The sequence below is a fragment of the Mauremys reevesii genome, linkage group 3 (genome assembly GCF_016161935.1).
Source record: "Mauremys reevesii isolate NIE-2019 linkage group 3, ASM1616193v1, whole genome shotgun sequence".
NCBI lineage: Eukaryota > Metazoa > Chordata > Testudines > Geoemydidae > Mauremys > Mauremys reevesii.
In genome coordinates, this window is record NC_052625.1 from 114,408,103 (window position 1) to 114,434,026 (window position 25,924).

At 43.6% G+C, this 25,924-nt stretch overlaps 1 protein-coding gene across 2 annotated transcripts in view; it reads left to right on the top strand.

Annotated features, from left to right (window-relative positions):
• The first annotated feature begins 4,569 nt into the window (after window positions 1–4,569).
• THEMIS (thymocyte selection associated) overlaps window positions 4,570–25,924 on the top strand; it is a 106,996-nt gene continuing 85,641 nt past the window's right edge. Inside the window, exons 1-2 of one of the 2 annotated variants that reach the window (XM_039533081.1) lie at window positions 4,570–4,780; window positions 21,463–21,621. In XM_039533081.1, the coding sequence (XP_039389015.1) occupies window positions 4,690–4,780; window positions 21,463–21,621 (250 nt within the window). In that variant the 5' untranslated portion in view covers window positions 4,570–4,689. The remainder of the gene's footprint in view (window positions 4,781–21,462; window positions 21,622–25,924) is intronic. The other variant, XM_039533082.1, reaches the window with a different exon arrangement.

Here is a 25,924-nt window from a genome sequence, read left to right on the forward strand (position 1 = left end):
GTCTGACATGTTGGGGGAATGGAGGGTGCCAGTTAATCAAAAATTCTGGTTAACTGAGAGTTATACTACAATGGAATACCAATTTTCAAAGAATTAGAATACAATAAAATGAATCAAGTATAAAAGAGTATACAGGTACTCACCAATCCAGTAGTGGTAATGCACTGCAGAGTGGTTGGTTTCTTGAAGCACTTAGGTGTATACAGGTAAAGTTTTCTACACAGTAGGTTATCTTATGACACTATCACTATGTGCAGCACATGGCGTATACCCAGATCACTAAAAATATACTTAACACTAAGACTATATTGAACATAATTTAATCTTTGATGATTCAAAAGGCACTTCAGGGTCTTGCAGCGCCTCAGAGTCGTGATAATCAATGTCAATAATCACTGTAGATGTAGAAGGTGTAGGAGATTGGGCTGAATCTGTAATGACCCTATGACACACCCTGGAAGCTGTTTTTTTGAATAAATCCCTGATATCAGCTTGCTTACTTGTCTTCTGCCTCTTTTGCATAAAGGTAGAGTGCAGAATGGCAATTGCATAACCTCCCGGGCAGTATACTAGTCCTGGTTACTAGATTGAAGATTTGTACTGGGAGATACCAGAAATGCCAGTTAATAGAGCTTTCCAGTTGATAAAGTGCCGGACAACACAGCTTTTACTGTATTTTGTTCCTGAGAGAAATGTACTTTATGCCTTATACATTTAGTTACTCAGGTTTAAATTACTTTTAAGCAATTTATAATTTTGCATAAATTGCTGTTAATTAGATATTCATCATGGTGCTGCATTCCAGCAAATCTGCTCTACTGATGTCAGATGAAACTAAAAAGAAATTTAGATTAAAAAAAATCAATGTCAATTTAGTGATGGTTTAAGGTGACCCTAAAGAATGAAAGCTGCCATTTAGCCGCAGACTTGGTACAGTATGGACAAGTGTGGAGCTGTTGGAAAACGTTGCCGCAGCACCTCAGCTCTGACCTGGATTGACCCCAACCTCCAAGGGCAACGGAAGAATTCAGCCAACTTCCACACTCATTCTGTCCTTAGGAAACTATTGAATTTTATGAGCTCAATCCTGCAAGGTGCTGAGCACTCTGGCCCCGATCCAGCAAATGCATGCTTAATGTCTAAGCACACGGAAATTCCCATTGAACTTGTTGAGACTACTCAAATGGAGGCAGCATTGCCTAGTAGATAGATCACTGGACTGGGACGTATTAGAGCTTGGTATTATTATTAGAAATACATAGCAGGACTGGGACCAGACTGCTCAGGACCCTGTGCGGCAGAACCCTTTATTGTGTGTCTTTCTGACTGAACTGAAAGGTGATTGGGAATGCGCATTATTTTTCCCCATGATTAATTATGTTTGTTTAATCTGTGTGTGTCCGTGTCTGTTGCTGGAAGGGAATGAAGGAAGAAGGTATTTTTATAAAGCTAGTAAATAATTGCCTGCATCTGTTTTCTAGGTAGGACAACAATAATAGCTGTCACTACGAGAACCAAAGTCCTATTTTTCATGCCTCTACCCTGCAGTGTTACCAGCTGCTAACGGTGATCTCTCCACCTGCTGCCTCGCTGCTCACAAAACCATCTGCTACATTCTGTAAAGCAACCCCTTACCCATCCCAGAATCAGATCCTCATTCCTTCATCCAGTGCCTGGTGCAGATACCCTGTCCCTAAAACTGGCTCCCATGCCCCTGGGATTTGGGGACACGAGTTGTAAACATTTCCCATTTATAAGGGACAGCTCAGACACATTATACTCGTAAAAGGCAATTTTAAAACATGTCAGAAAAGCAAACAAATTAACCCCCATCCCCAGTATTAAAGCAGGTGCCAATCATGCTCATCATCTCATTACATAGTGCAGTGCACCTGCACCTGTATTTCCCCTGAGTGGTCCAGCAAGGGCACCCACTCTCAGGCATCCAGCTCCCTGCTGTTCTCTCTTGGCTGGAGACTAACATCTCTCCACCTTCTGACACGGGAGTACGTCCAGACTGTACAGTTCCCTGCTTTCACTGTGTATTTCCCAGCAAAGACAGTCTGCCTAAGCACACCTGCTTGCTTTCTCTTCAAAGAGTGATAATGGAGTGATTAGATACAAGGTAAAAAGCATTAGATAAAACAACTGAAAACCAATTAAAGAACCTACACACAGCTAATAAACTTGCCAGACTCTCATCTGGGCTCTGGCAAGAGCAGGCTTTCAACACTCTTCACTAAGGCTTGCTGGTGCTTACAAACTCATCAGCGCTTCCGCTTGGAACTTGTGGGGCCTCAGTAGACCCCGTCCTTCCAACCCTACCCTATGGACTGGGGCCCTCCATGGACCAGGGTCCTGTCCATTTGCTGGATCAGGAAGAAGGCCCAGAGTCAGCCTAAACGCAGGCTTTTTATCCAAAAGTCTTTTCTTTGTTTCTGGGTCTCTGGAGTATCCAGTTTGAACTAGTATATGCATATCTCTCCAGGGGGCTTCTAAGGCTGATAATGGAGGACGTTTATTAGCATCCTCCTCCCAACCAGGGACGGTACCTGCAGGTCCACAACACACAATTGCATTTTTAATAAGTGTACCCCAAAGGTGTTAATCCTAATTCAATAAGGTTTAATTTAATTTAGTAAAGTTTATCTTAATCCCATAAAGTTCATTCAGGATATTGTCAGTCTGTCACAATTAAAGTAGGTGGCATCCCCTCCCCCACCCATCTGATTAAACAGCTACCTTGCTGCTTTATCCTGACACCATATAGATACTTTGGGTATGGCTACACTTGCAGCTGTACAGCGCTGGGAGTTAAACCTGTCTTCGTACAGCTGAGTAGGGAAAGCGCTGCAGTCTGTCCACACTGACAGCTTCCAGCGCACTGTCATGGCCACATTTGCAGCATCTGCAGCGGCATTGGGAGCGGTGCATTATGGGCAGCTATCCCAGTGTTCAAGTGGCTGCAACGTGCTTTTCAAAAGGGGGGTGTGTGGAGTGTGACAGGGAGCGTGGGGGAGAGAGAGTGGGTTTTTGGAGCCGACACTGTGTCAGCAGCTGCCTTGCAAATTCTGACCCCCTCCCCCACTCCTCTCTCTCTCTCACTCACTGAAAGCAAACAGCAGATGTTTTTTTCCCTCGCAGACCAGATAAGCAGCCGCTGCTGAAACGGACCCCCCCCAACCCGCTGCGCTGCTTCTCTCCTCAAGCCCTCTCCCTCCCCCTCTCTTCAAGCAAACACTAGCTGTGGAGGTTCCAAAGGGAGCCCCCTGCCTCTGCTCATTCACAGCAAACAGGAGCTGTGTTTGGTTTTTTGATAAGCAGCTCCCGGAGCATGGAGTTCACAACAAAACAAAGAGCGGCATCACAACAAAACAAAGAGCGAGACCTTCACTTAAAAGGATTATGGGAAGCTTCTGGAGGTCAGTCACAGTGTACTAAGATTATTCCCTGTTTACACTGGCACCCCAGCGCTGCAGCACCAGCGCTGTTCTCTTTATTCCTCTCGGGGAGGTGGAGTACAACCAGCGCTGTAGCCACGGAGATACAGCGCTGTATGTGCCTTGCCAGTGTGGACGGGGAGTGAGTTACAGTGCTATAAAGCCACCAACAGCGCTGTAACTCTCAAGTGTAGCCAAGGCCTCTGGGAAGAACTTGTTGTCGCTGCAGAGTGTGAAACAGGGTAGCAAGGAAGCGCCCTAATCCTACCATTAACTCTATGATTTTATGGACATACCCTATGAGCAGTGCCATTGAAATCATTGGCACTACTCACCGTTGTTACGGATAGCAGAGCCAAACCCCTATATATGAACAATGGCCAAGACTTTCAAAAGTGACTAGTGATTTTGGGTGCCCAAGTTGAGACACCTTAAAACAGTCTGATTTTTCAGAAAGTGCTAGGCACCTCCCCTCTGAAATCCAGGCCCTTTTAAGGTATCTCAAGTCAGAGCCCCAAAGTCTCTAGTTGCTTTTGAAAATCTTGGCTATTCTGCATAACTAAATTCAATTGTCATGCACAGATCCAAAGAGGCCCATATTTTTGTCTGCACCTTCCTCACTACACCACAGGAACTCTCTAAAGGCAGCAAAAGCAAAAAAACAAAACGGTTTCATTTTATATCTCCAGAGAGAGTTTGTGGTTTCTGAAAAGAGCAAATGTAAAACTATATTTTGTGCTCCAAAAATAAATGTGATTTGTTTTTCCAGCTGCAGATATTTTTAACATTAAACAAAATCCTTTCCATGTGGATAGATGACTAGTTAGTGCCTCAAGGTACCAAACCAAATAACTCCCTGTTTTAGGTTGAGTTTTGTAGAAACTCATCTTTCCTATTAAATTTGGTACCAGCTGCAACCAACATAAGCAGCACTTCGTTTAGCCTAAATTGGCACATGCTCAAGCACCAGGCAGTATAAACTTAGCAGTGTCAGTTGATACCCATTCTTGTGGTATTGCTCACCCTAGTCTTCCCTGCCCCCCACCCCTTGAGCTGCCAAAGTGGGAGGAAGTGGCGATCATAGTAAAGAAGAGAAGCGCCTCCCTCACGTCTCCTCCCCACTCCTCCCTCCAGCAACAGAAAGTTTCTGAGAGATGTCCCAGACTCTGTTCCTGTGAGAACCATGGGGGACGTCACAGGAGGTGCTGGCCTTTAGACACCAAATGTATGTGCTGCCTTGACACAGACCATGGCATCAAACCTGACAAAATTCATCCATTCCCTGGATCCGAGAACCCTCCCCAGGGTTCTCCAAATCCAGTCAGGCATCTACTTCCAAGGTAAGTTGCAGACTTTACATGGTGGGGTTCATGGACTCTGTGCTTTTCCCTCACTCCAGAGAGAGGAGATGCTGGGGAATGGAGGGAGGATGGGGAAAGATGATAGCCGCTTGGACCTTTCTGGAAAAGGAGGCTCCCCTGTGAAAAGAGAAGTGAAGTTGTAGATGATTTGGGAGGCTGGCTTGGTTAGGGGTACATTCAGTTACTTGTAGGCATAGAGATGAGATGAGATTTGGAACAGGGCACTTAACCCTCCTCCACTCCTGGGCTGTTACTGAGAGTGCCATAAGTGCCAGGGTATACTTAATCCTGCCTCAGTGCAGGGGAATGGACCAGATGGCTTCTTGAGATCCCTTCCAGTCCTACATTTCTGTGAGTGCTTAGCGCTAATATAAAGCCTGCAATCAAAGGATCTCAAGTCACTTCACAGAAGTTAATTGATTAAGCCTCACATCTCTCTTGTGAGGTAGGCAAGTAATAATACCCCTTTTTATGCACCAGAGCACTGAGGTGGGGATTAAGAGGCAGGAGTGTGGTTGGTAGTCTTGAGGCAAGAAGGAGAAAAGTCTTTCTACACAAACATTGTTCAGGACCTGTAGATCCTTTAGATGTGCTATGATATGAATGGATCATTGTGATTCTGACATTAATGTCACAGTGGTGATTTTTTGCTGGGTTTTCCCCAAGTATTTGTACTAGATATTCATGTATCAGAGGGGTAGCTGTGTTAGTCTCGATCTGTAAAAAGCGACAGAGTCCTGTGGCACCTTATAGACTAACAGGCAAATACCCACATCATCAGACGCATGGCATTCCTACTCTTGGGGCTTGTTACTCCACAAATCCTGATGAAAGGATTGAACTAGCTCCAAAGGGCTTTCGCTGGAAGGCAAAAGTCTCTACTGTATATTCTGCTTTTGTCGAGTGCGTGGGACTCTCTTGGGGCTTGTCTACACTGGCAACGTTAAAGTGCTGCTGTGGCAGCACTTTAACATGGCTTGTGTAGTTGTGGCACAGCGCTGGGAGAGAGCTCTCCCAGTGCTCTAAAAAAACCATCTCCACGAGGGGCATAGCTACCAGCACTAACAGCACTGAAACTTGCAGTGCTCAGGGGTGAGTTTTTTCACACCCCCTGAGCGAAAAAGTTGCAGCGCTGTAAAGTGTCAGTGTAGACAAGCCCTTAGATGTCAGTGGAAATTCCATGTGAGAAAGCAGTCAAGAATGTAGCAAGTCAGAGAAGGGACTGCTTCTCTTAGGGTTAAATTCACTCCAGCAGAGGGTCCAGGAAAGTCCTTCACTCCATCAGTCTGTAGTGTTGGAGTGCACAGGAGGCGGTGAGGGTGGAGTTGTCACACACTCATGCTAGCTAGGAAGAAATCTCAGATATGCTGCAGTAGAAGGGGCTTTGGGGGAATTAGCTGGAGCAGATCCAAATGCCCCAAAGGCCTGCCTAGGGTGGAAAGAGATTATATTAGCAGTGGCTGTAGAGAGACTGAGCTGCAGTCTCTTAGCCTGCTTGTTGGAGTGTGGTGAATTCCAACCCACTAATACCCAAGAGATTTCCTTTATGGAGAGGAGAAGAGGGAAGGGGTGAATTTCAACTTTAGTTCAAAATCTTCAGTTATAATCATGATCTATTGCACAGCATCTTCTCAAACTCTCCTGTTTTGACTGATCTAAAACAAAAATACAAAAGCGCTTAGTCCACCTGACAGTTTATTGGACCTAGAAAATGGCATTCTGGGAAATTAACTCACCTAAATGTGTCAGAGGCTTCTAAAAATATTATTTTTTCACTCTCTAATTTGAAATATGACCCCATTCATTGGTGGCTAAAGTTCTACATTGAAAAATCCTTTGTCTCTGGGCTGAGAACCTGAGACTCAAGTTCCAGGCTGAGATTAATTAAAATCTTGAAAAGAGGGTTTTGGGTTGAGTTGGGAAACCCAGAGGAGTGAAATCTGTAAATTGAAAGCAAAGCTCCTTAAGTGTAGGGTGAACAGATAGCAAATGTGAAAAATCGGGACGTGGGGTGGGGGGTAATTGGAGCCTCTATTAGAAAAAGACCCCAAAATTGGGACGGTCCCTATAAAATCGGGACATCTGGTCACCCTACTGAAGTGGAGGAAAGTGAGTAGCGGCGGCATCTATGTAATTCACTGGAAAATTAATATGGTTCCTGACTGGGCCTGCCCCTGGGGAAACCCACATGATGAGGGCCAAGGGCCATTCCATGATGTTTTACCTTATGGACTTTCTAACCTCTTAGTCCCTCTGGGAGGAAAGTGTTACTAGCTGACAAGGCCACAGCCTCAAATCACCACAGACACTGGGGAGCTTCAGAGAGTGGAAGCTGCTTCCATACAGATCCAGAGATCTCTGCACACAAGACTAGACTTATGGTGCTGCTCTCTTTCTGTGCTCAGGAACTGTGCTCTCATATTACCTGTGCTCTCTGTGGAGGCGCAGAGTATAAGGAAATGCTGGGATTGGCAGCCCTTGCCTACATGCAGATATCTCTTTCTTTTGGAAGAGATCATGGTTGTAATAAGCAGGTGCTTCTTGACTCCTCCTTCCCACAACGAGACCCATCTTCTGAAATACCCTGGAGCCCCCAAACTCTGGTGCTGAGGCAGGAATGACACCACAGGCTTGGAGGAAAATGGGCACCCATGTTATAATAATTGGACCTGATTCTGTATAGTGCTCACCTTCCTCAACTCCTTTGATTATAATGGACGTTCAGGGTGCTCTGCACCTTTAAGGTTTGAATGCACTGAATCAAAAGATGGTAAAGACCCTCCTTGGTCATCTAATCTAGTTCCCTGCAAGTGCAGGATTAATTAGCTCCACTGCCCTGTTCTCTGTTCCTGGAGGTCTCGTCTGACCCTTTTTACTTTCAAATACTCCCCTCCATACTGCATAGTGGAAGAGAGGCCACGGCCCAGCATGTGTATTATGACGTATACTGCATTCTCTAAAGTGAGATGGCAGCTTTAAAGAGAGTCTGATATCTACCGGTAGTCATATTGGTAAGCACGAGTGTAGACCCCTGTATACAATGTGAATTTCCAAATGGACAACAGTTCTTTGGTTTCTCACGGGATTTCCCCCCCAGAAGTCTCCATGATCTTTCTTGCTGCATTCAATTACACGAGTGATCACATGGGGTGTAGCAGCATGGCTACAGTGGTAGATTATGGATTTATTACTAATGTCGTGAAGAACAAATTAGCGTGTACGTACAGAATTTAGTAGCTATGATCCTGTTGTGAAAGGGCAACAGGCAGTTGAATCCTGTTCAGCTTAGCTTTTCTATGGCCTTTCATTTACTGTATTGTGGTTTTGAGGGATTCTTAATATGTTCTTCTATACATAGAAAAAAAAACTGGTGGTCAGTAAAGGAGAGGATTCACTTAGGGCTTATCTACATGTACTGTGCTGCAGCTGTGCTGTTGTAGTGCCTCAGTGGAGACGCTGCTACGCTGGCGGGAGAGCTTCTGTCCGCGTCATTAATCTACCTCAGCAAGGGGCAGTAGCTATGTCAATGGGAGAAGCTGCACCAGGGATTAGGTCGGTATAAATATGTTGCTCTGGGGTGTGGGTTTTTCACACTCCTGAGCAACGTAGTTATATCGATGTAAGTTTGTATCGTAGACCTGGCCTCAAAGAACATGACAAGAAATCATGGGGATTATTTGAAATTCATCAACTGGGGAAGAAATAAACCTATGAAAGAGAGTTTACAGCGGAGAGGAAAAATATTTCCAGCGGTTGGGTTTGTGTCACAGCAGCGCCAGGTATATTGTCCAAAAAGAATGTAGGATTTTCTGATGCCATTTTGAACAGCTATGTAGAATGAGATAAGATGTGAAGAAGAATCATTTAAATCCAGCCCTGAGGGGTGTGCTCAAAGCCGTAGCAAAGGAAGGGCCAGTTTGTGGTCATGAAGCCTCCGGCTGCATTGTGGAGGGGGTAATGTGGAGACAACAGGGCTTGTTTCTCCACTGCCTTTGTGCCTTTTGGAGCTGTGGATACGAAGTGCTGCTGAATCAGAATTCTCCACTCACTCACACTGGAGGTAGCCCTCTCCACACACTGCACTCAACATGAAAGCACTGCACAAGTCTGGACCTGTGACTCAACCCCAGTGCCCTTGAGGCAGAATCAATGCCCCTGGGAGTGCAGAGAGAGCATAACTCTTACTCCATCCCCTGAGAGGATGGAACATGTGTTTTTTCCATGTGGGAAGCCTGTTTTACTGGCTGTTGCAGAGATAAAGGGCAGGGCAAGGACTGGGAATGAATTTGTCTCTGGCCAGAAGCACAAAGGAAGAGGCCTCTGCTTTGCACTCCCACATAATGCTGAGCACAATCTGGTCCTTAGGTTTTAGGCACAATCTTGCCAGATGGACTTTTTGTACAGGGCTGAGCACTGACAGTATGATCAGCCCTATACGAAACTGAACATGAAAACAGCCCTTGCCTCAAACAGCTTTAGAATCACCACAGTCATACTTAATAACAACCCTTTGATGTTACAAGTTGATTTTCATCCGTCAAAATCAAGTATTTTACAAATGAGGGAAAAGTATCTTTATCTCCAGTTTGGAGCTGGGAAAACGGAGGCAGTACCTGGATCACACAGCATACTTCAGTTCAGTGTTTGTACTATCATAAATTCACTGCCCTAGTCTTAACTTTCAGTGCTACAGACACTGGATAGTTGAACACCTGAAGAAAATGGGAAGGAAGGAGTAAGCCAATTATAATAGCGAGCCAGAGACTATTTAGACACAAATATCTTGGTAATCAGCATGGATTAGAAAGGAACTACAGGACAGTCTGAAATACATGGCTGTTGAATAGTTCATTTTAATATGTCATTAAAACGATTGAACTACTGAAAGGCCATTGGAAACTGATTTGATTTATTACATGTCTGTCTTTGAATATTTCAGTAAATATTGATGTTCTGTGAGTTATGATAAGGCCATTGATTTTACTGATAGGATGGCAAGTTGGAGATTTCACTTTTATGTGGAAAAATTATGTATGTTTTAATACTGGTATAATTATTTTATGGATGATTGAATTTAATTTTCTGTGGGCTTAATTTAACCAATGTCAGGGCAGTAAAATGTCAGACTTTTATCTTGAAAAATATAGAGTTGTCCAGGATGGCTCCTTCCTATTTGTGATACATGGGTCCTAAACGTGTTCCCCAGTGCACCCTGCACACACAATGATTCTTCAGCAGTATATTGGCCTTCATCTTTCTCTAAGTGGGAGTGGAAATTTTGCAGGTTTCCTTCTAATTCTTCCATTTGGCTACGGGCTGGATTTGCCCCCTTCTCCCTTGATACACATGTCAATGATGTGGGGTTTGGACTTCTCAAAACTGTGGATCTCTGGGGATTTGCCAGAGGAAAGGGACCACTTCATGGACACTACTTGACTTCTCACTGTGACTGGTCCCAGGAACAACAGGTCTACTGCATGATCATGGTACCAGGGGCTCTCCTGATTATGATTGCCCCCTGGAAACCTATCAGGCATAATTTATACAGCTTTGCCCTACATATTTGCAGTGGGAAGAGGAATCCTGAGGGCTGGAGGTCTCATTCCCACATGCTTGGTTGAAACAGAATGGAGGGAGCACACCACAGATGTAACACTACAAGTTCCACAGTCCCCTACAGCTTGGAACTGCAAGTGTAGGTTCCCTCCACTCTTGCAAGTTGTGGGGAAATGAAGTGTCTTGTTGAAGTCCCCCACACAGATACCCCACCTCTGCCCCACCCCCTCGTGCGTGCACACATACAGAACTAATGCTCTTTGAGCAAGGTGCTATGTGGTTATGAGACTGCTCAACGCTTTCAGGTTCAGGCTCTTTTTTAGCAGTGATCCAGAAGGTTCCTCCATACCCTCTTAGCTATATCTAGGACCCCAGTACAAAGCAAGGCACTTAAGTACCAGCCTAATTTTTTAAGCCTGTGAGTAGCTTCATTTTACAGATCTTTTAGGTGATCCATAGAGCAATGCCCCCAAACAGGCATGGGCTCATCACTCCTGCTGCCTCCCCTTCATCTCTGTATATACATGACTACTGGCCGCCTGTACATTTTCACTTTCAGTTTTGCTGCTGCTGTTCCTGGTAAACACCCTCATCCAGAGCCTGTGGTGCTCATGAGCTCTTCCCACAGCCCTGCATGAGCGTGATGCAACTGACCCTCAACAAAACAGTGAAACAAACTGCGTAATGTTCTGTCAAATTCAAAAACAACAAATAAGCAAACTGACTCAAACAGTGAAGAACTTTTATTTAAAGTCTTTATTTGCCTCTGTAATCTAGCAGGAGTTACTTGTAGCAATAGTAGGTAGAAAACGATCAGATGGAAATGTTATTTTTCATGTTGATAGTAATCCTTTAAGGTAATATGGAGTGGACCAATCCTACTTGCTTTACAAATGTGAAAAGCCAGATGAATCAATGCATATGAGTAGGGTTTGGCCATATATGTCATCAATAAAATGTGTGAATAAAATAAATAGGATGTCTATTCATGACTATTAAAGAAATATTTTTGTTTTTTAAATATAACTCAAATTTAAACAAAGCCAGAAAAACAGTGATGAAAATAATTAAGGGTGTATGATTTAAAGTGGTGGAGTGTGCATTTTTTAACAATGGCCTGAGCATCTACTGAGTTGAATGCTCAGTCGTATCTATGACAAACAAACTCACATGAGAGGATCCGGGGGGCAGAAAATCTCTTGGAGGACCTCCACAGGGAGATCCTCTCTGCATCATTCCGTGGGTTGGGTGAGGGGTTGACCTCTTCATTCATGAAATAGGCCACAGGGATCAATCAGGTACTCTGCCAATCACTAGGGTCATCCATACCAAGGCCCTGAATTTCTGAAGCTGCCTTGGTCTCCACTATCCCCAGCTCTTTGTCCCAGCCGGTGTGGTGCTAATGGAATCTCCCTGTCTGTGGCTGCCCCTGGAACTCATAGGATGGGTGAGGCTCTGTGGAAAGGAAAATAAATGTCAGGCTTTGTTACCTTTTCCTGGTAATCTTTATTGGGCCAGAGAGGAGACTATGGCCCCAATTCAGCAAGGTCCATGCCTGGCTATGGGCTTGATCCTGCGAGGCACTGAATGCTCTGGCATGATCCAACCGAGAAAAATATGCTTCACTTTAAGCAGCTCCATTAACCTCTGAGTAGTTGCATTGATGCTTATAATTAAGCATGTGCTAAAGTGCTTTGCAGTATCCAGCTGCTTTATTAATGACCTTAGCACAAAGAGTAGGAGGGTGCTAATGAAATTTGCTGCTGATACAAAGTTGTCAGTACAGAGGGGATTGGAATATTATAGAGGAAGATATGGATGGCCTTGAAGACTGGAGTGACAGAAATGGGATCAAATTCAATAGTACAATGTGCCAGGTCATGCACTTAGGCTCTAGTAATAAAAATTTTGGCTACAAGCTGGGGTCTCAGAAGTTGGAATCGACAGAGGTGGCAAGAGATCTGGCAATGTGGGTCAATCACAGGATGATGATGAGGTACCAATGTGATGCAGCCATGAAGAAGGCAAATGCAATCCTAGGATTTACCAGGTGAGGCATTTCCAATAGAGATAGAGAAGTGTTAATGCCATTATTAGGGTGACCAGATGTCCTGATTTTATAGGGACTGTCCTGATTTTTGGGTCTTTTTCTTATATAGGCTCCTATTACCCCCCTCCCCACTCCATCCCGATTTTTCACACTTGCTGTCTGGTCACACTAGCCATTATACAAGGCACTGGTAGGACCTCGCTGGGAATACTGTGTACAGTTCTGGTCACCCATATTAAAAAAGATTAATTTAAACTGGAACAGGTGCAGAGAACAGCTACTAGGGAGATGGTGGAATCTCCTTCCTTAGAGGTTTTTTAGGCCCGGCTTGACAAAGCCATGGCTGGGATGATTTAGTTGGGGATTGGTCCTGCTTTGAGCAGGGGGTTGGACTAGATGACCTCCTGAGGTCCCTTCCAACCCTGATATTCTATGATTCTACTAGGATGATCAGGGGAATGGAGGGCCTATTTTATGAGAGGAGACTGGAAGAGCTTGCCTTGTTTAGCTTAGCTTGCCAGGATTATCTGGGTGCATCTCATTTAATCATTTGCCTGCCATAGCAGGGGCCTTGAGCATAGGTGTGCCTCCGTCCCTCCTTTTCTCTGCCTGTGGCACTTAATAGTCTATTCTCCTGTGGTCCGTAATACTTTGGTTTCATTTTGGTTGCTGAATTTAGCATGCAGGTGCTGGGTGGTGTTGGTGGCCTGTGACATGCAGGAAGTCATGCTAGATGATTTAGTGGTCCCTTCTGGCCTTAAACTCTATGGCTCTATAAGCACATGGGTAGTTCCATTAATTTTAATGGGACTACCCTCATGCTTTGTTAGGCCTTGATTCAGCAAGTCACTTCTGTGGATTCTCCCTTAGCCCACTCAGTCCTCCCCCTACACCATGCTGCCCATATGGTCCAGAGGAAGGGATTAGGAATATTATCATGGGTGAATGGACTACCCTTCTGCACAGTCTGTCCTGGAGGGGGTCGCCTCCTTTCTTAGGACTGGGGAGAGAAGCAATCTCATCATACAGATGTTTTTAAAAATCAAGAAGAGTTACAACTGCTGTGGCTAAAGTTCTGCAAACAGAGCTCTCACCACAGGCCAAGCGACATTACTGGTAGGCAGTTGTGTAACTTTGTTGCAGAAATGTTGACTCTCAGAGGTAAAAATAACAAAAGGTCAAAAATGTTGCATTTAGAGCTGTGGTTTTGATTGCTCTTTCCTATAACATGGGTGCAGTGTGCATCAAAGGCATGCTGCTGCATGCAAAGTTTAAGCCCTCCAAATAAATGAGAGACAGCCAAAAGTGTCATCGATCCATCAGGAAAGGAATAAATCATAAACCACCAAAGTAATTTTTTGAGAATTCCATTATGATAGAAATGGCTTAAAGCACTTGGCATTTAAAATTTCACTTTCTATGTAGAAATATAAATCTGCTCCTTTTTGTTTTCTAATGGTTCGATGCTTGCAAAATCAGCCCCTCCTCAGCCAGGGTGATTAATAGATGGGTGCCATGAATGTGTGAGGCCATCTTTACTAACAGAGCTCCCGTTGCAGGTTTGTTCAGACTAGCTGACTCAATGCAATAATTCATTAATAAGGCGCCTTAGAAAGGTCCTATCAAAGCACACAGTGTATTGCTTTGGGAGGAGGAAATGTGCTGCGTGACAGATAGCGTGACTGTAATGCACTGGAAGTGAAATTCACCACACAGGGCAGGAGCCATAGAAAACCCTGCAAAATAGTGATTTTGCTGTGCATGGAGAGCATAAGGGTGGAGTGGATGCGCCGAGGGTCTCTGCAGCACCCCCTGAATGCAGTGGTGCTGGTTCCATGCCAGCTCTAGATAGATGGGGGGAAAAAAGCGTGGAGGTTAGGAGAGAGGTGAGGGCAAATAGCTAGGAAAGCCAAGATTAGCTCACATTGGGGGTTCACAGAATTTGCAGGTCCGGTTACAGCCTGGGGTGGGAGTAGAGGCTATGGAGGAGCTGCAGGGCTATTCTAGGCCTCGCTGGCTAGCTTGGGGATGAATTCCATCCCCTACCTATACTGCCCCACACAAAGATAGTTTACCTGGGCTTAGTGGGACAGTGCAGAGGCTGAATTTCATACTGGACATGTGACTGAAAAAAGATAGTGCCTCTACTGGTGGAGATGTATGACTATGTTTACCTACTCGCTTAGCCAGAAGTATAATACTGCTGGAAAAAAGTTTATAAGCCAAAATGAAAACCTTAAAATAGATTTCAAATTAGAACTTTTTGCTAAACCCCATCAGCAGACAGCCCTCATAAAGAATGGATTTTGTTTTACTGACACTGCATATAGATACTTTGCGTACTTTGCTCCCATAGAGCTTTTAGCAGCTTTAATGAAAACAGTGATTTGAGCTGACCATGTCATATCACAAGGCAGTCTATTGTCATTCTGGCTGAGCAGGTATTCCAGAGAGAGGATCAGAGGCGGATTATGGATTGGTAGGGCCCTGGGCCAGAGCAAGTGGGTTCCTCCCGCAGTCCTCCCCCAGCACTTCCTGCATGCTGTGGAACAGCTGATTGTGGTGGGCAGAGGCACTGGGAAGGAGTGGGAGGAGTTAATCAGCAGGGCCGCTGGCAGGTGGGAGTGCTGGGGGATGGGGGAGGAGCTAGCTGCTGGTGGGATCTAAGCATCCACTAATTTTTTTCTGTGGGTGCTCCATGCCTATGGTCAGGTGGGTAGCTAGTGCACAACATAATAGTAGAGGAAAGGAAATTTGGGAAAGGACAGCAGGGAAAATCCCTATTCTTACAAAACATGCTAGGGAATCTTTAAAATCTGTGCAAAAAAGCCAAGATCACCTCTCCTCCCCCACCCCAAACCTCATTTCAAAGAGATCCCACACCACTAGCTGCATGGAATGCAGTTCATCAGTGGATGCTGTTTGGAGGGGTGAGGCTGAATTTGTCCCTCTAGGGATTCCAGCCTATAGGTCCAGAGAGTCAATGTCTGATGTTTGGGCTAGCAGATCGCATTCTGGGCTGATCCTTGTAGGAGAAAGAACAAACCAGAGATGTTTAGAAACCCACTGTGTACTTGACAGTATGGTCCAGTGGATATAGCCCTGAAGTGGGAATCAGGAAACCTGGGGTTTAGTCCCAGCTCTGTTACAGACCTACTGGGTGACCTTGGGCAAGTCAGGTTACCTCTTTGTGTTTCAGTTTTTCTATTTGTAAAATGGGAGTAATGATAACGGCTTACTTCATAAAGTGCTTTGAAGTGAATAGGTGAAAAAGGTGATGTAAGAACTAATTATTAATTGACTTAATTATGGACCTCATTCTGAGACACCATGTATGTGCACAGTTCCCATGGGAGTCAATGAACATTTCACTCGCAGAGCAGCTAGGGAACTGGGTCCTAAGTTAGGAGGGAAAAAAGCAGAAATGAAACTTCAATGGCTATTGTTCTTACTTATATTATAAAATATTGATCTCAATCATTCTGTCTCACTCCGCCGTGATGTGAAGGGTAACTTGATTCATCTCATGCATGCATTGTATTTATAATTTATATTGTTGTTTTTGAGGAGAAAATAAACCTTACTGTACATATGAGAAGAAAATCAAATAACAAATTGCTGTAGGTTTTTTTTCCAAAAGGGTGTTATTTTAGGAGAGACAGAGAAAAAAGCTATTTAACTAGTTGTTTTGGTTGCTTTGATGTGATCACAGCAGCGGCTAATATGGATTGTCAAACCAGAGATGAGTTTATAAAAGGATATAAATGTAGTTTTTGTTGAACACAGTAGCAATCCAAAAAGGTGGTTTCAAAGGCAACTAGTTCTTTAATTACAGCCTTCAGGGGCATTGTTTGATCACTGTAAAGAGGCTGCCTTATTCTAGCTTTTGTTAAGATGGTTTTGCATTGTATTCTCTCCATCTTTTCTGAGTTGAAAAGAATCAGTCCTTAAGGTTAATTGACTTAAGTTTTCAGTGTATTTTATGCTTTCTTTGTGGTTAAACACAGAGAATTGGCATGCTGACAATGAGTAATGCACGAAATATGACATTTTCCATTTTTTCCATGAGTACATAATATACTATACCTTTACCTCGATATAACGCTGTCCTTGGGAGCCAAAAAATCTTACCGCGTTATAGGTGAAACCGTGTTCTATTGAACTTGCTTTGATCCACTGGAGTGTGCAGCCCCGCCCCCCCGGAGCGCTGCTTTACCACATTATATCCGAATTTGTGTTGGATCGGGTGGTGTTATATCAAGGTAGCGGTGTATATATGGGGTTCCATGGTGCATAGATAATCATCTTCAGCAAGGGTTTTCTGATTCACATAGCCACCCTGCAGGAACTCTGACAATAAAACTAACCCTGCTGGTATTAATGGGAACAGAATTTTTATTGTCTATTTGAAAACAACTTGGTTCTACTTCTCATCAACACACACATTTGGTAAAATTAGCTGGATGACAAATCACTAAGATAACATTTTTCTTGCCTAAAATGTCACCCTTATTGTACTAGTCCAGGCAAACTGCCAGGCTAGGTTTAAAGTCAGGATTTAGGCAATTTAATTTGAGACAAATATGTAATTATAATCCATACTATATAGTTGTGCCCAGAAATGTATTTATGCTTGCAAGGGTTATTTATTTATTGTTTTTTGGTCTAAACAGTGCACATTGGGCCAAATTCTGATCTTTGCTACACTGCTGTAAATCCAGAGCAACTCCACTGAAATACAAGGATATTCAACAGAATCACTCTGGATTTACACCAATATAACTGAGATCAGAATCTGGCCCACAGCATCTTATTTGCTAACATCTCCTTGTAGACTTTCACTCACAGCCATTTGTAAGGGTTACATTTGTTCACTTCAGCTATTTGCTTATTGTGCTGTAAGAGCTCTGTCACGGTGGCAGCGGGATGAAAACATTGCTAAGAGATGGCTCACATACAGAGGTGACCCGCTCTACAGCGGCACGTCTTGTGCTGAAGATCAGGTGTGTGGAAGAGTTGATGCCCTTAGTGTCTGGAGGGAGGATCACAAGTAATCGGTCATCTCTTATATTTTTCACATATACATCGCAAACGTGTAATTTCTTCCTGAATTTTTATTTTAGATTAAGGAAAAATAAGAAAGAACAATAAAGTGTTCTCGGGGAGAGCACAGTATGGGTATTTCTTTAACATGCTGCCTCTAATGGAACACAAAAGGGCAGTTGTGTCCAGGAGATACTCTCCTGCTAGAAATACAAGTGCTGTACATAACTACCATCATAATGCACAGCTACATACCACTTTAAAGAATACAACACAAAATCTCCCTGCCATGTAGTCTAGAGAATGTCATTCATAGCAGTTGGGGGAAGCACTGAAGAGACACTTGGTCCTGGGACAAGGATACATGGGGATGACGACCAGCAATAAAATGAAGAGTTGGGTTATGCTTTTAGAGAGCAGGAAGTTTATTTTTTAAAAATTCATCAATAAACCACCCTGCTACTGTGTGATGTGTTACTGGAAAGCATTTGGTTATTTCAGTCAAGCCCCCCCCCCCACACACACACACAGACACACACAAAACGGGTTATGAAGGCAACTGCGATGTCCACCTGGGGCTCCAGTTTTACCCCACTGTGATATGGGAGGCTCAGGCACTGGGGCCAAGCTGGAAACCTTCATTAAACAAAACAGTGGAGACCACCCACCTCATACAACTGGAGGAAAAAAATTGACAGGTGAACCTCATTGTTTTAGGCATATTCCCTGTCCCAGTCATGAGAGTACCACTAAGTTGGGCCTTTCACTGGGTTATGCGTTTCACACGCTTAGCTGAAAGAAAGCTTGCTAAGAAGAGAAGGAGAAAGAAGAAGAAATTCATAGCAATCAGGTTCAGTTTGTGAACAATTATGAAACAGAAGAAAAGGCTAAAAGCCAGTTTCTCTTTCATGTCTGGAACTGAGGGGTTGGGAACTGGCTAGATTTCTCAAGCGAGGCTTTCTGTCAGTGGGAGTGGTAAATTAGGGCCACAACTAGCTAGAATAATCTGTCATCAGGCATAGGGAGTTTATTAGAGGGTTGTGGCTGGAGCACCACTACAGTCCAGCTATTCTCAGCTGGTAGTTGGTCTCTTGGGAGCTATTGCCAATTTACAGTTTGGAAAAGTGGGTGCAGCAGAGAATCTGGTCCTAAAGCTTCAATGAATAGAAAAGATACAATGAACAATGTGCTCCCTTTTACTAGCGCATTCATCATAGATTCATTTTGGGGGAGAGGATCAGAGGCGGATTATGGATTGGTGGGTCCCCTCCCCACTCCTTCTGCCTGAAGTCCCCCCTCATCCCCCAACATCCCAGCACTCCTGCTGAGGAAGTGGGGTAAGGGCATTTGGGATTTACCTTTTCTGATAATAACATTGCCACTTTTGATCTGTATACTGTATATGAAGGGTGGTGAGGTTTTTTCATCAGATAAAGAGGATTACCATTTTCACTGCAGTTTCACCTCACTCTCTCTCTAACGTGCCTGTGGAGCACAGCTAAAGCAAGGAGAGCTCTGACACTTCCTCATGTGGTCATTGGAGCATCAGGCACTGTAACCCAGAGAGGCCCAGAAGGGTGTATAGTAGTAGCTGTGTTAGTCAATGCGGTATTGCTAGGGGGGTAACGGAACAGCAAGCAGTGACAGGATTCAGGTTTGCCAATAAAAAAGACAAATTGTTCTTTTATGGTGAATCAGGGCAATGACTTTCCTGGTCTTAAATATTTAGGGCCAGATTAACTGAGCGTGGCTCAGGGAAGCATAAACTACACCACCTTGCATCAGATTGTTGTTTGTGTTGCAATAGTTTCTAAGGACCATAGCCATAGATGAGGACTCCATTGTGCTAAGCACTGTACAAACATGTAACAAAAAGTCCCTGCCTTCAGAGTTTACAAGCTAAGTAGTATGTCCCTCTGCATCGCAGGGGGGAATTCACTGTGAGGAAGTCCTGGCAGTACTGTCATCCCCACCCTCTCTCAGTGCTGTGTGAATGAAAACGTACTTCCCTGTTCTACATGAAGAGAGAAAATATTGCTTCATCCTGCTTCCCCTTGCAGGGAGCAGAAAATCAGTCCTGCACATACTCCCTGCGGGGAAGTGTCTGAGGATTGCAATACTGTAATCACTGGAGAAGTACAATAGAGGAGCAACATCGCCTTGCTGCCTCTGAAGGCACCTCAATAAGATGAGGGTGTTACTGGGAGTAGAATAGTTTCTTTGGGTTTGTTTTCACTGCAAAGTTCACCCAAGCTCTTACTCAGGTGTTACCCGTAAACCGTCTCCCATCCTCACATAAAACCCTCTTGGCTGAGTTTGGTGGTGCTTTCATTCCAGGCTAGCTAGCATGGCTGGGGGTATAGGTAAGGCTAAAGCCTGTGTGAGGATGTCACGCTGCCTGGTAACCCATGCACTCAACAGTGAGGATGCAGGCTGAAGTACACAAGTGCTCTTAGTCCTCCAATGCCTTCCCCCAATTGTACCTCCTCCCATATGCCCAGAAGCCAATGACATGTTTTCCCATATTTCACTGAGAAAGAACCACAGAATGGCTAAGCCTGTAGCAGCACAAAGAATCACGGGATATGCCACCAGAAGGCATAGTGACATACATGGGTGAGTGCAGCATCAGTGAGGACACAATAACACAGGTAGGGCTTTGCTCACACCCAGGCCAGGTCCTCATACCTAGTAGCCCATCACTCAAGTTAACTCTCCAGTGAAGACATGCCCTTCATGCCTTGAACCAAGGTGCATGTAGGTGGGGGAAGAGTTATTTCCTCTGCTCTCCCAATATGTGCTAAAGGATGTAAGGAGAGCTCTTTTTCTGGACTCTCCTTAGCTCCTGGAAATGATTTTGGGAGACAGCTCACCCCGCCTCAGTGGGCTTTCATATTCCCAGTGAGAGGTGTAGGGGAAGCTTCATTTTTAAGGGAACATTGACTATAGCCTTAATTATAGAGATGCTGCCACTTCTCCAGTGTATCTTATTTTAGCTTGTGCTTTTTTCCTCCTCTTAGGGCTCAATACTGCAGTCACCTACTACCAAGTGTAGTGCTTATTACCAAGAGGAGCCCCATGGGTTTTAAAGGGACTACTCATGGTAGTGCGTGGTTTCGTCACTGAGTTCTTAAACGATGACACCTTGAGACTGCAGCCTATCTATGAGTTTGCAACCAAACCCTGTACTGAGTGAGAGGTGTTTATTAGCCCAGGATATGGTTATGACTTGGATGCAACCTTGAGTCACTATGAAGAGAATGAAATTGCTAATAGGTAGTATTTTTGATATAGCTGTGAAGTTGAGATGGTCATTCCCCATGTGTTGGCCACCAGGTTGATGAGTTCTTCAGGCAGTGGTAAAAATCAGAGTACAGAGATTTGTGTCCTGCACAGCTATTGAAATTTACTGTATAGTTGTGGGTCCGGATTGTACAATATTCCTACTCTCTGACTGGCTGAGACCATTCTATTTCAAAGTAAAAAGATTGAAGGGGTGATCTTTTTAGGCTCTTTTCTCTTCATAATGGTATGTTGAAATGCTATCGGGAACTACATGGAGTACATGCACAGATGCAACTGATCCAAAATGCAGTGAGGTCAAAAGAAAGATTTCCCTTGACTTCAATAGTCTTTGCAGCAGGCCCATGGAGAGGAAACTCCATTGTTTTTAATATTATGTATCCTATAGGAAATACGGGGATCCTATCCCATATAGCTTATTGTATATACCCTAAATCTCAATAGGGTAAACTTTGATCTTAGATTGATTTTGATATTTATGTGTGAAATAATACCCAAGGTAGGTAGAAAACCTGATGGCAGGGTCTATAATACTGAGAGGGAGAATGAAAACCAAATAGCTGCGGAAGTTCATGTAAGTTTCACATATCTAGTTTAAATGGCTTTTAGTGTCTATGCAGAAGGAAATCTTCCAAGAAAAGCAATAGGGGTATTTTAAATTGTGCTTAAAACTTTTGCACCATCTTTCTTTCCTTTTGTCTCTCCTAAGGCTCCATTTATGAAATGTTTGGAAATGAATGCTGCCTGCCAACCGGGGAATTGATTAAGGTTACTGGGTTCAAAATTAATAAGATCATTGCAAGCATCTGCGAGAGTAATGAAGACAGCCAGTGCTCAGCCAGAATTGAATTGCCTCTGAATTTTCCAGGTACAGTATTTCATGAATATATGTTACTGACGTTTTATAAACCCCATTATCACCTTTATCTGTTCTGTTGTTTCATATGATGATACATGACTGATGTCTGTTGAGGTACTCACTAGGATGCCAAAAATACAGTCGTAATAGATGGCACTAGATAAAAGGAACTAATTTCTAAATTTTACCTTGCATGACTCTCTCATGCCTGCATAAGAAATAATATTATTATTAAAAGTGGAGCTGGTAACACTGCTTATACCTAAGATTGTCCACCAGAAGACTCATTATGATACTGTTTTCAATTACTTATGACTCTGCCAGACTTCAACTGTTTGGGCAGAAATTTTCCATGCCAGGTGTCTTCTTCAGGCTAATATTTATTTATTTTTAATGTTGCAAAAATGGTTGAGCCATTTCTGAGAATGAGATTAGGGGAAAATACAGTGTTTTGCTACTGTAAAAAAAATTCTTACTACTGTTTGGTTGAGAAGTTCTGGTGTCTGTGCTTTGGATAAGGGACTTGAAATTTGGCAGGCGTGGCCTTTGCATCAGGGAAGGATCTTGTGCTGCTTCTGTGGGGGAAAAACACCAACATTTGGCCAAGTTATCAGTCTCTGAAAAAGCTCAGCTCACACATGCTCATAAGAGACTTGTTAGAGTTTGGCAGCTGCATTTCCCAAAGATTCCATCTGCGGTGACTATATTCTAGCCTTCCATAGCTCCTACGTGCCCATTGGACTGCACACACTCCATCCCAGAGCTGAAGGAGCTCAGCAAAACTTTCTCTGCAATTGCTACTCCCAGTTGATATGGACCGTTCTGGTGCCAGAAACCAGAACTGGAGCAGAAAGACTGTCTCTCCTGTGCTCTTAGTGCCTCCACTGTGGGGGCCCAGGCACAGTGGAGGAGGAAGCAGCCAGATTCAAATTCAGAAGGGATTGGACCCAGACCTGGGGCAAGGGGAGCAGTGAAGGAAGTAGATTAAAACTGGGACTTGGTGGAGGCAGTGGGGAGGGAATTGTAACTAGCACTGGGAGCTGGCAGGGGAAACACTGGGAATGACTGTGAAACAAGGGCAGATGTGGAGACTAAAGGGTCAGTGGGAGGGAAAAGACCAGAGGTGAAAGTAAGCTGGTACTGTCCAGTATGACGTACTGGCAAGAGCTGGTGTGCCATACTGGACTGGCTTCCCCAGGTCGGTAATTTAAAGGGCCCAGGGCTCCCGGCAGCATCTGGAACTCCGAGCCCTTTAAATTGCCACCAGAGCCCCACTGCCGGAGCCCCCAGGTAGCAGAGGCAGCCGGGAGCCACGGGGCTTGGGCAGTGATGTAAAGGGCCCTGGGCTACACTGCAGTAGCAGTGGCCAGAGCCCCTGCCCTTTAAATCACCCCCAAGCCCTTGGGCTCCCAGCCACCTCTGCAGCTGGTAGCTCCAGCGGTGATTTAAAGGGCTCTGGGGCTCCCAGCCACTGCTACCGCAGCCAGTGCCCAGGGCCTTTTAAATCTTGATTTAAAGGGCCCGGGGATGTAAAGGTCCCGCCTCTTCTGGTTGAGGTCACACCCCTTCTGGTTGAGGCCCCGCCCCCCTGCTTAGGACTCCGGTGTACTGGTAAGTCCTTTAAGTTACTTTCACTCCTGGGCAAGACTGATATCAGACAAGGAGACAGGGGGAAGGGCACTGAGACACACTAGGCAAGTGGACTGGGACTGGGAGACAGAGCTTGAAAATCTTGTGCTTTTTAAGTCAGTCTCATGCTTTTGGGGGTCTGACTTGAGTTTTATATGAATAGGGTAGTCAGCACTGGCACTGGTTGAATTCAAGGAATCAAATTTACACTTGGTGTTAGAGAGTTGCACCCTTTTACACCAGAGCTGAATTTAATCCCAGGACTCTACTTCAATCTTCAGGGAGATCTGAAAACTTGCTCAACCAGTCTATTTGTGAAAGGAACTCAGGGTCAGACAGGAAAGAAAATCAATTTCCATTGGAAACATAAATCCATTATGTTGAGCCTTGTGAGACTGAACTCATATCTACTAACACCACTTTGCACAGTTACACCCTAGGTGATGGGTTGTGCTAAATTCAGCAATGTAGAAGGTAACAATGAAGCCTCTTGTTAGTCTAAGAGAGAAAACACGTTATATACCTACATTTGGGATCTCTTCTGGTGTACATTGTGCTGAAAGTTTGGTCATTAGTCTAATTTTTTTCTTATCTAAAGAAAAAATCTACTGTAAAACACCAAACAGTCCCACTCCTGACAATTATTGTTCGACTATACAATTTGTCCTTTTCTAAAATTCTAGTCTGAATGAAATTGCATTAAATGCTCTTAGCTTACTCTCCCTCACAGCACATAAAAGTCTATGCTGTATTTGAGTTACAATTCCTTTTTAAAACTCTATTGTTTGCTTATTTTGGAAGAAACATTATTTAGTTCATCAGAACTCTTGTGCTGTGTTTCTAGCATTCCTCTGGCTCCCCCTGGAAAAGAGCAAACTTTTTGTAATGTTCTTTTCAAGTGCCATTCATTGTGAATTATCATTTGCACCCAATGAGCCTGGTAAAAAAATGGATGCACTTGAGCGACAAATCAGGCCCATTGGCTTTAAACAATTTTTGCTCTTTTTCTTTGTGAACATTTCTAGTGTTTGTCTGCACAACTCTATAGAACTCCCTATTTCTTTTCCCATAAAATCTGATTCCTGATAAAGGCCTAATCTTATCCTGGTATTAGCAAAAACTACTGAAAACGTGAGTTCATATCTATGTTATTTCATTTTATCTTCATTCTAATTTGTTCGTTCATGCTTCAGAGGATCAGTCTATTCTTTCTGTGCTCGCACGCTCGACAAAAAAAGTCTTATGCTGTTATGTTAGTCGCTTGAATAGCTACATCCAGCAAATATTTCTGAACTACTCTTTTCATCATGAACAACTTGGTGAAAGCTGACAGATTTCATGACTCCTGACCTTGGTCCTACTGTTAATGTTTTCTTTGTGCTCTTTAGTCTGCATAAATATTTGTAGATTCTCTGACTGCTCAGAAGACCTGTAATAGTTTCCTTTAACAATAATCATGATTAGCATTCTCACAAAAATAGGTTAGCATTGTTATCCCCTTTTAGGTAAGGGGCAACTGAGGTACGTAGAGATGTAATTTGCCAAACATAACACAGCATATCAAGGGCAGGATTGGGACTGGAATCCCCAAGCCTAATTCTGGTTTAATTTATAATAGAGAAATGCCACTGAGATGTGTGGAGTGCCTTGACCAATAAATTTGCAAATTCATTCTAAACTTGTTCGTTCCATTGCTTGTAACTTTTTCCCAGCCCCCAAAAGTTCCCATCGGGGAAATCTACATGCTTTGATTTCTGCCAAAATGTGATTATATTTAGAAAGTCTAAGTGAAGTTGATCCAGCTGTTTTTTATTACACGGATGGAAAAAAAATATCTTTTAACACTTCTTTGCACTCAGCCTCCATGTCTGAAGTTTAGAAACTTAACTTTGTCATATGTCTCTTTCTCATGAGAATTGTTGCTATGTTAAGTATGAAAAACATCTGGATTGTAATTTATAATGATTTTAATAAGGTTCTGTATAACCGATTTTAAAAAAAATCCCGGGGGAAAAAAACCACAAATATATCAGAGCAAGCAAAGCATTATGAGAAATCATCAGCGTGTACAATGCCAGCTAGAGAACGATTGCTGTTGTTTTCATTCTTCACACCAGAATAATTTTTTTAATATTTACCTCTTATCTGTAGAGAGAGAAACATATGGAACGTTACATACTCATAAACACAAGCAGGTGGTTACTAGGTACATTTAATTCATGGGCATAATCAGTATAGGAGCAACATGCACAAGTCCACATGGTTCTTTAGCTGTCTGCTCGAGCATGCTGTTACCAAAATTAAAAAAACCCATCAGAATGAAAGATAAAGATTTTTCTCCTTCTAACCCTGACAGAGCATGAACCCAAGGGGATAATTGGATCTTTAGTTTTGTATGATTAAAGTGTATTAATTACTGTTTCATATGAAACCGGCTTTCTGACATGAGGATATTCATCAGTTTCATGGTACCAAAGCTGAATTCCAGATGGCTCACCAGTCCCAGGAAATTTAACATAGCACTAAGTTCAGTCTCAGATGGATAGAGGGGAAAGGGATCTCCTTATCTGTGGTGAATATCCTTTCCCACTCCCTTTAGATTGCCAAGGAATTCCCAGCCAGAGATGACTTTTAATCCCAGTTCATAAAGATACTCCTGAAGAGCATAGCTTTTGCCTTTGGA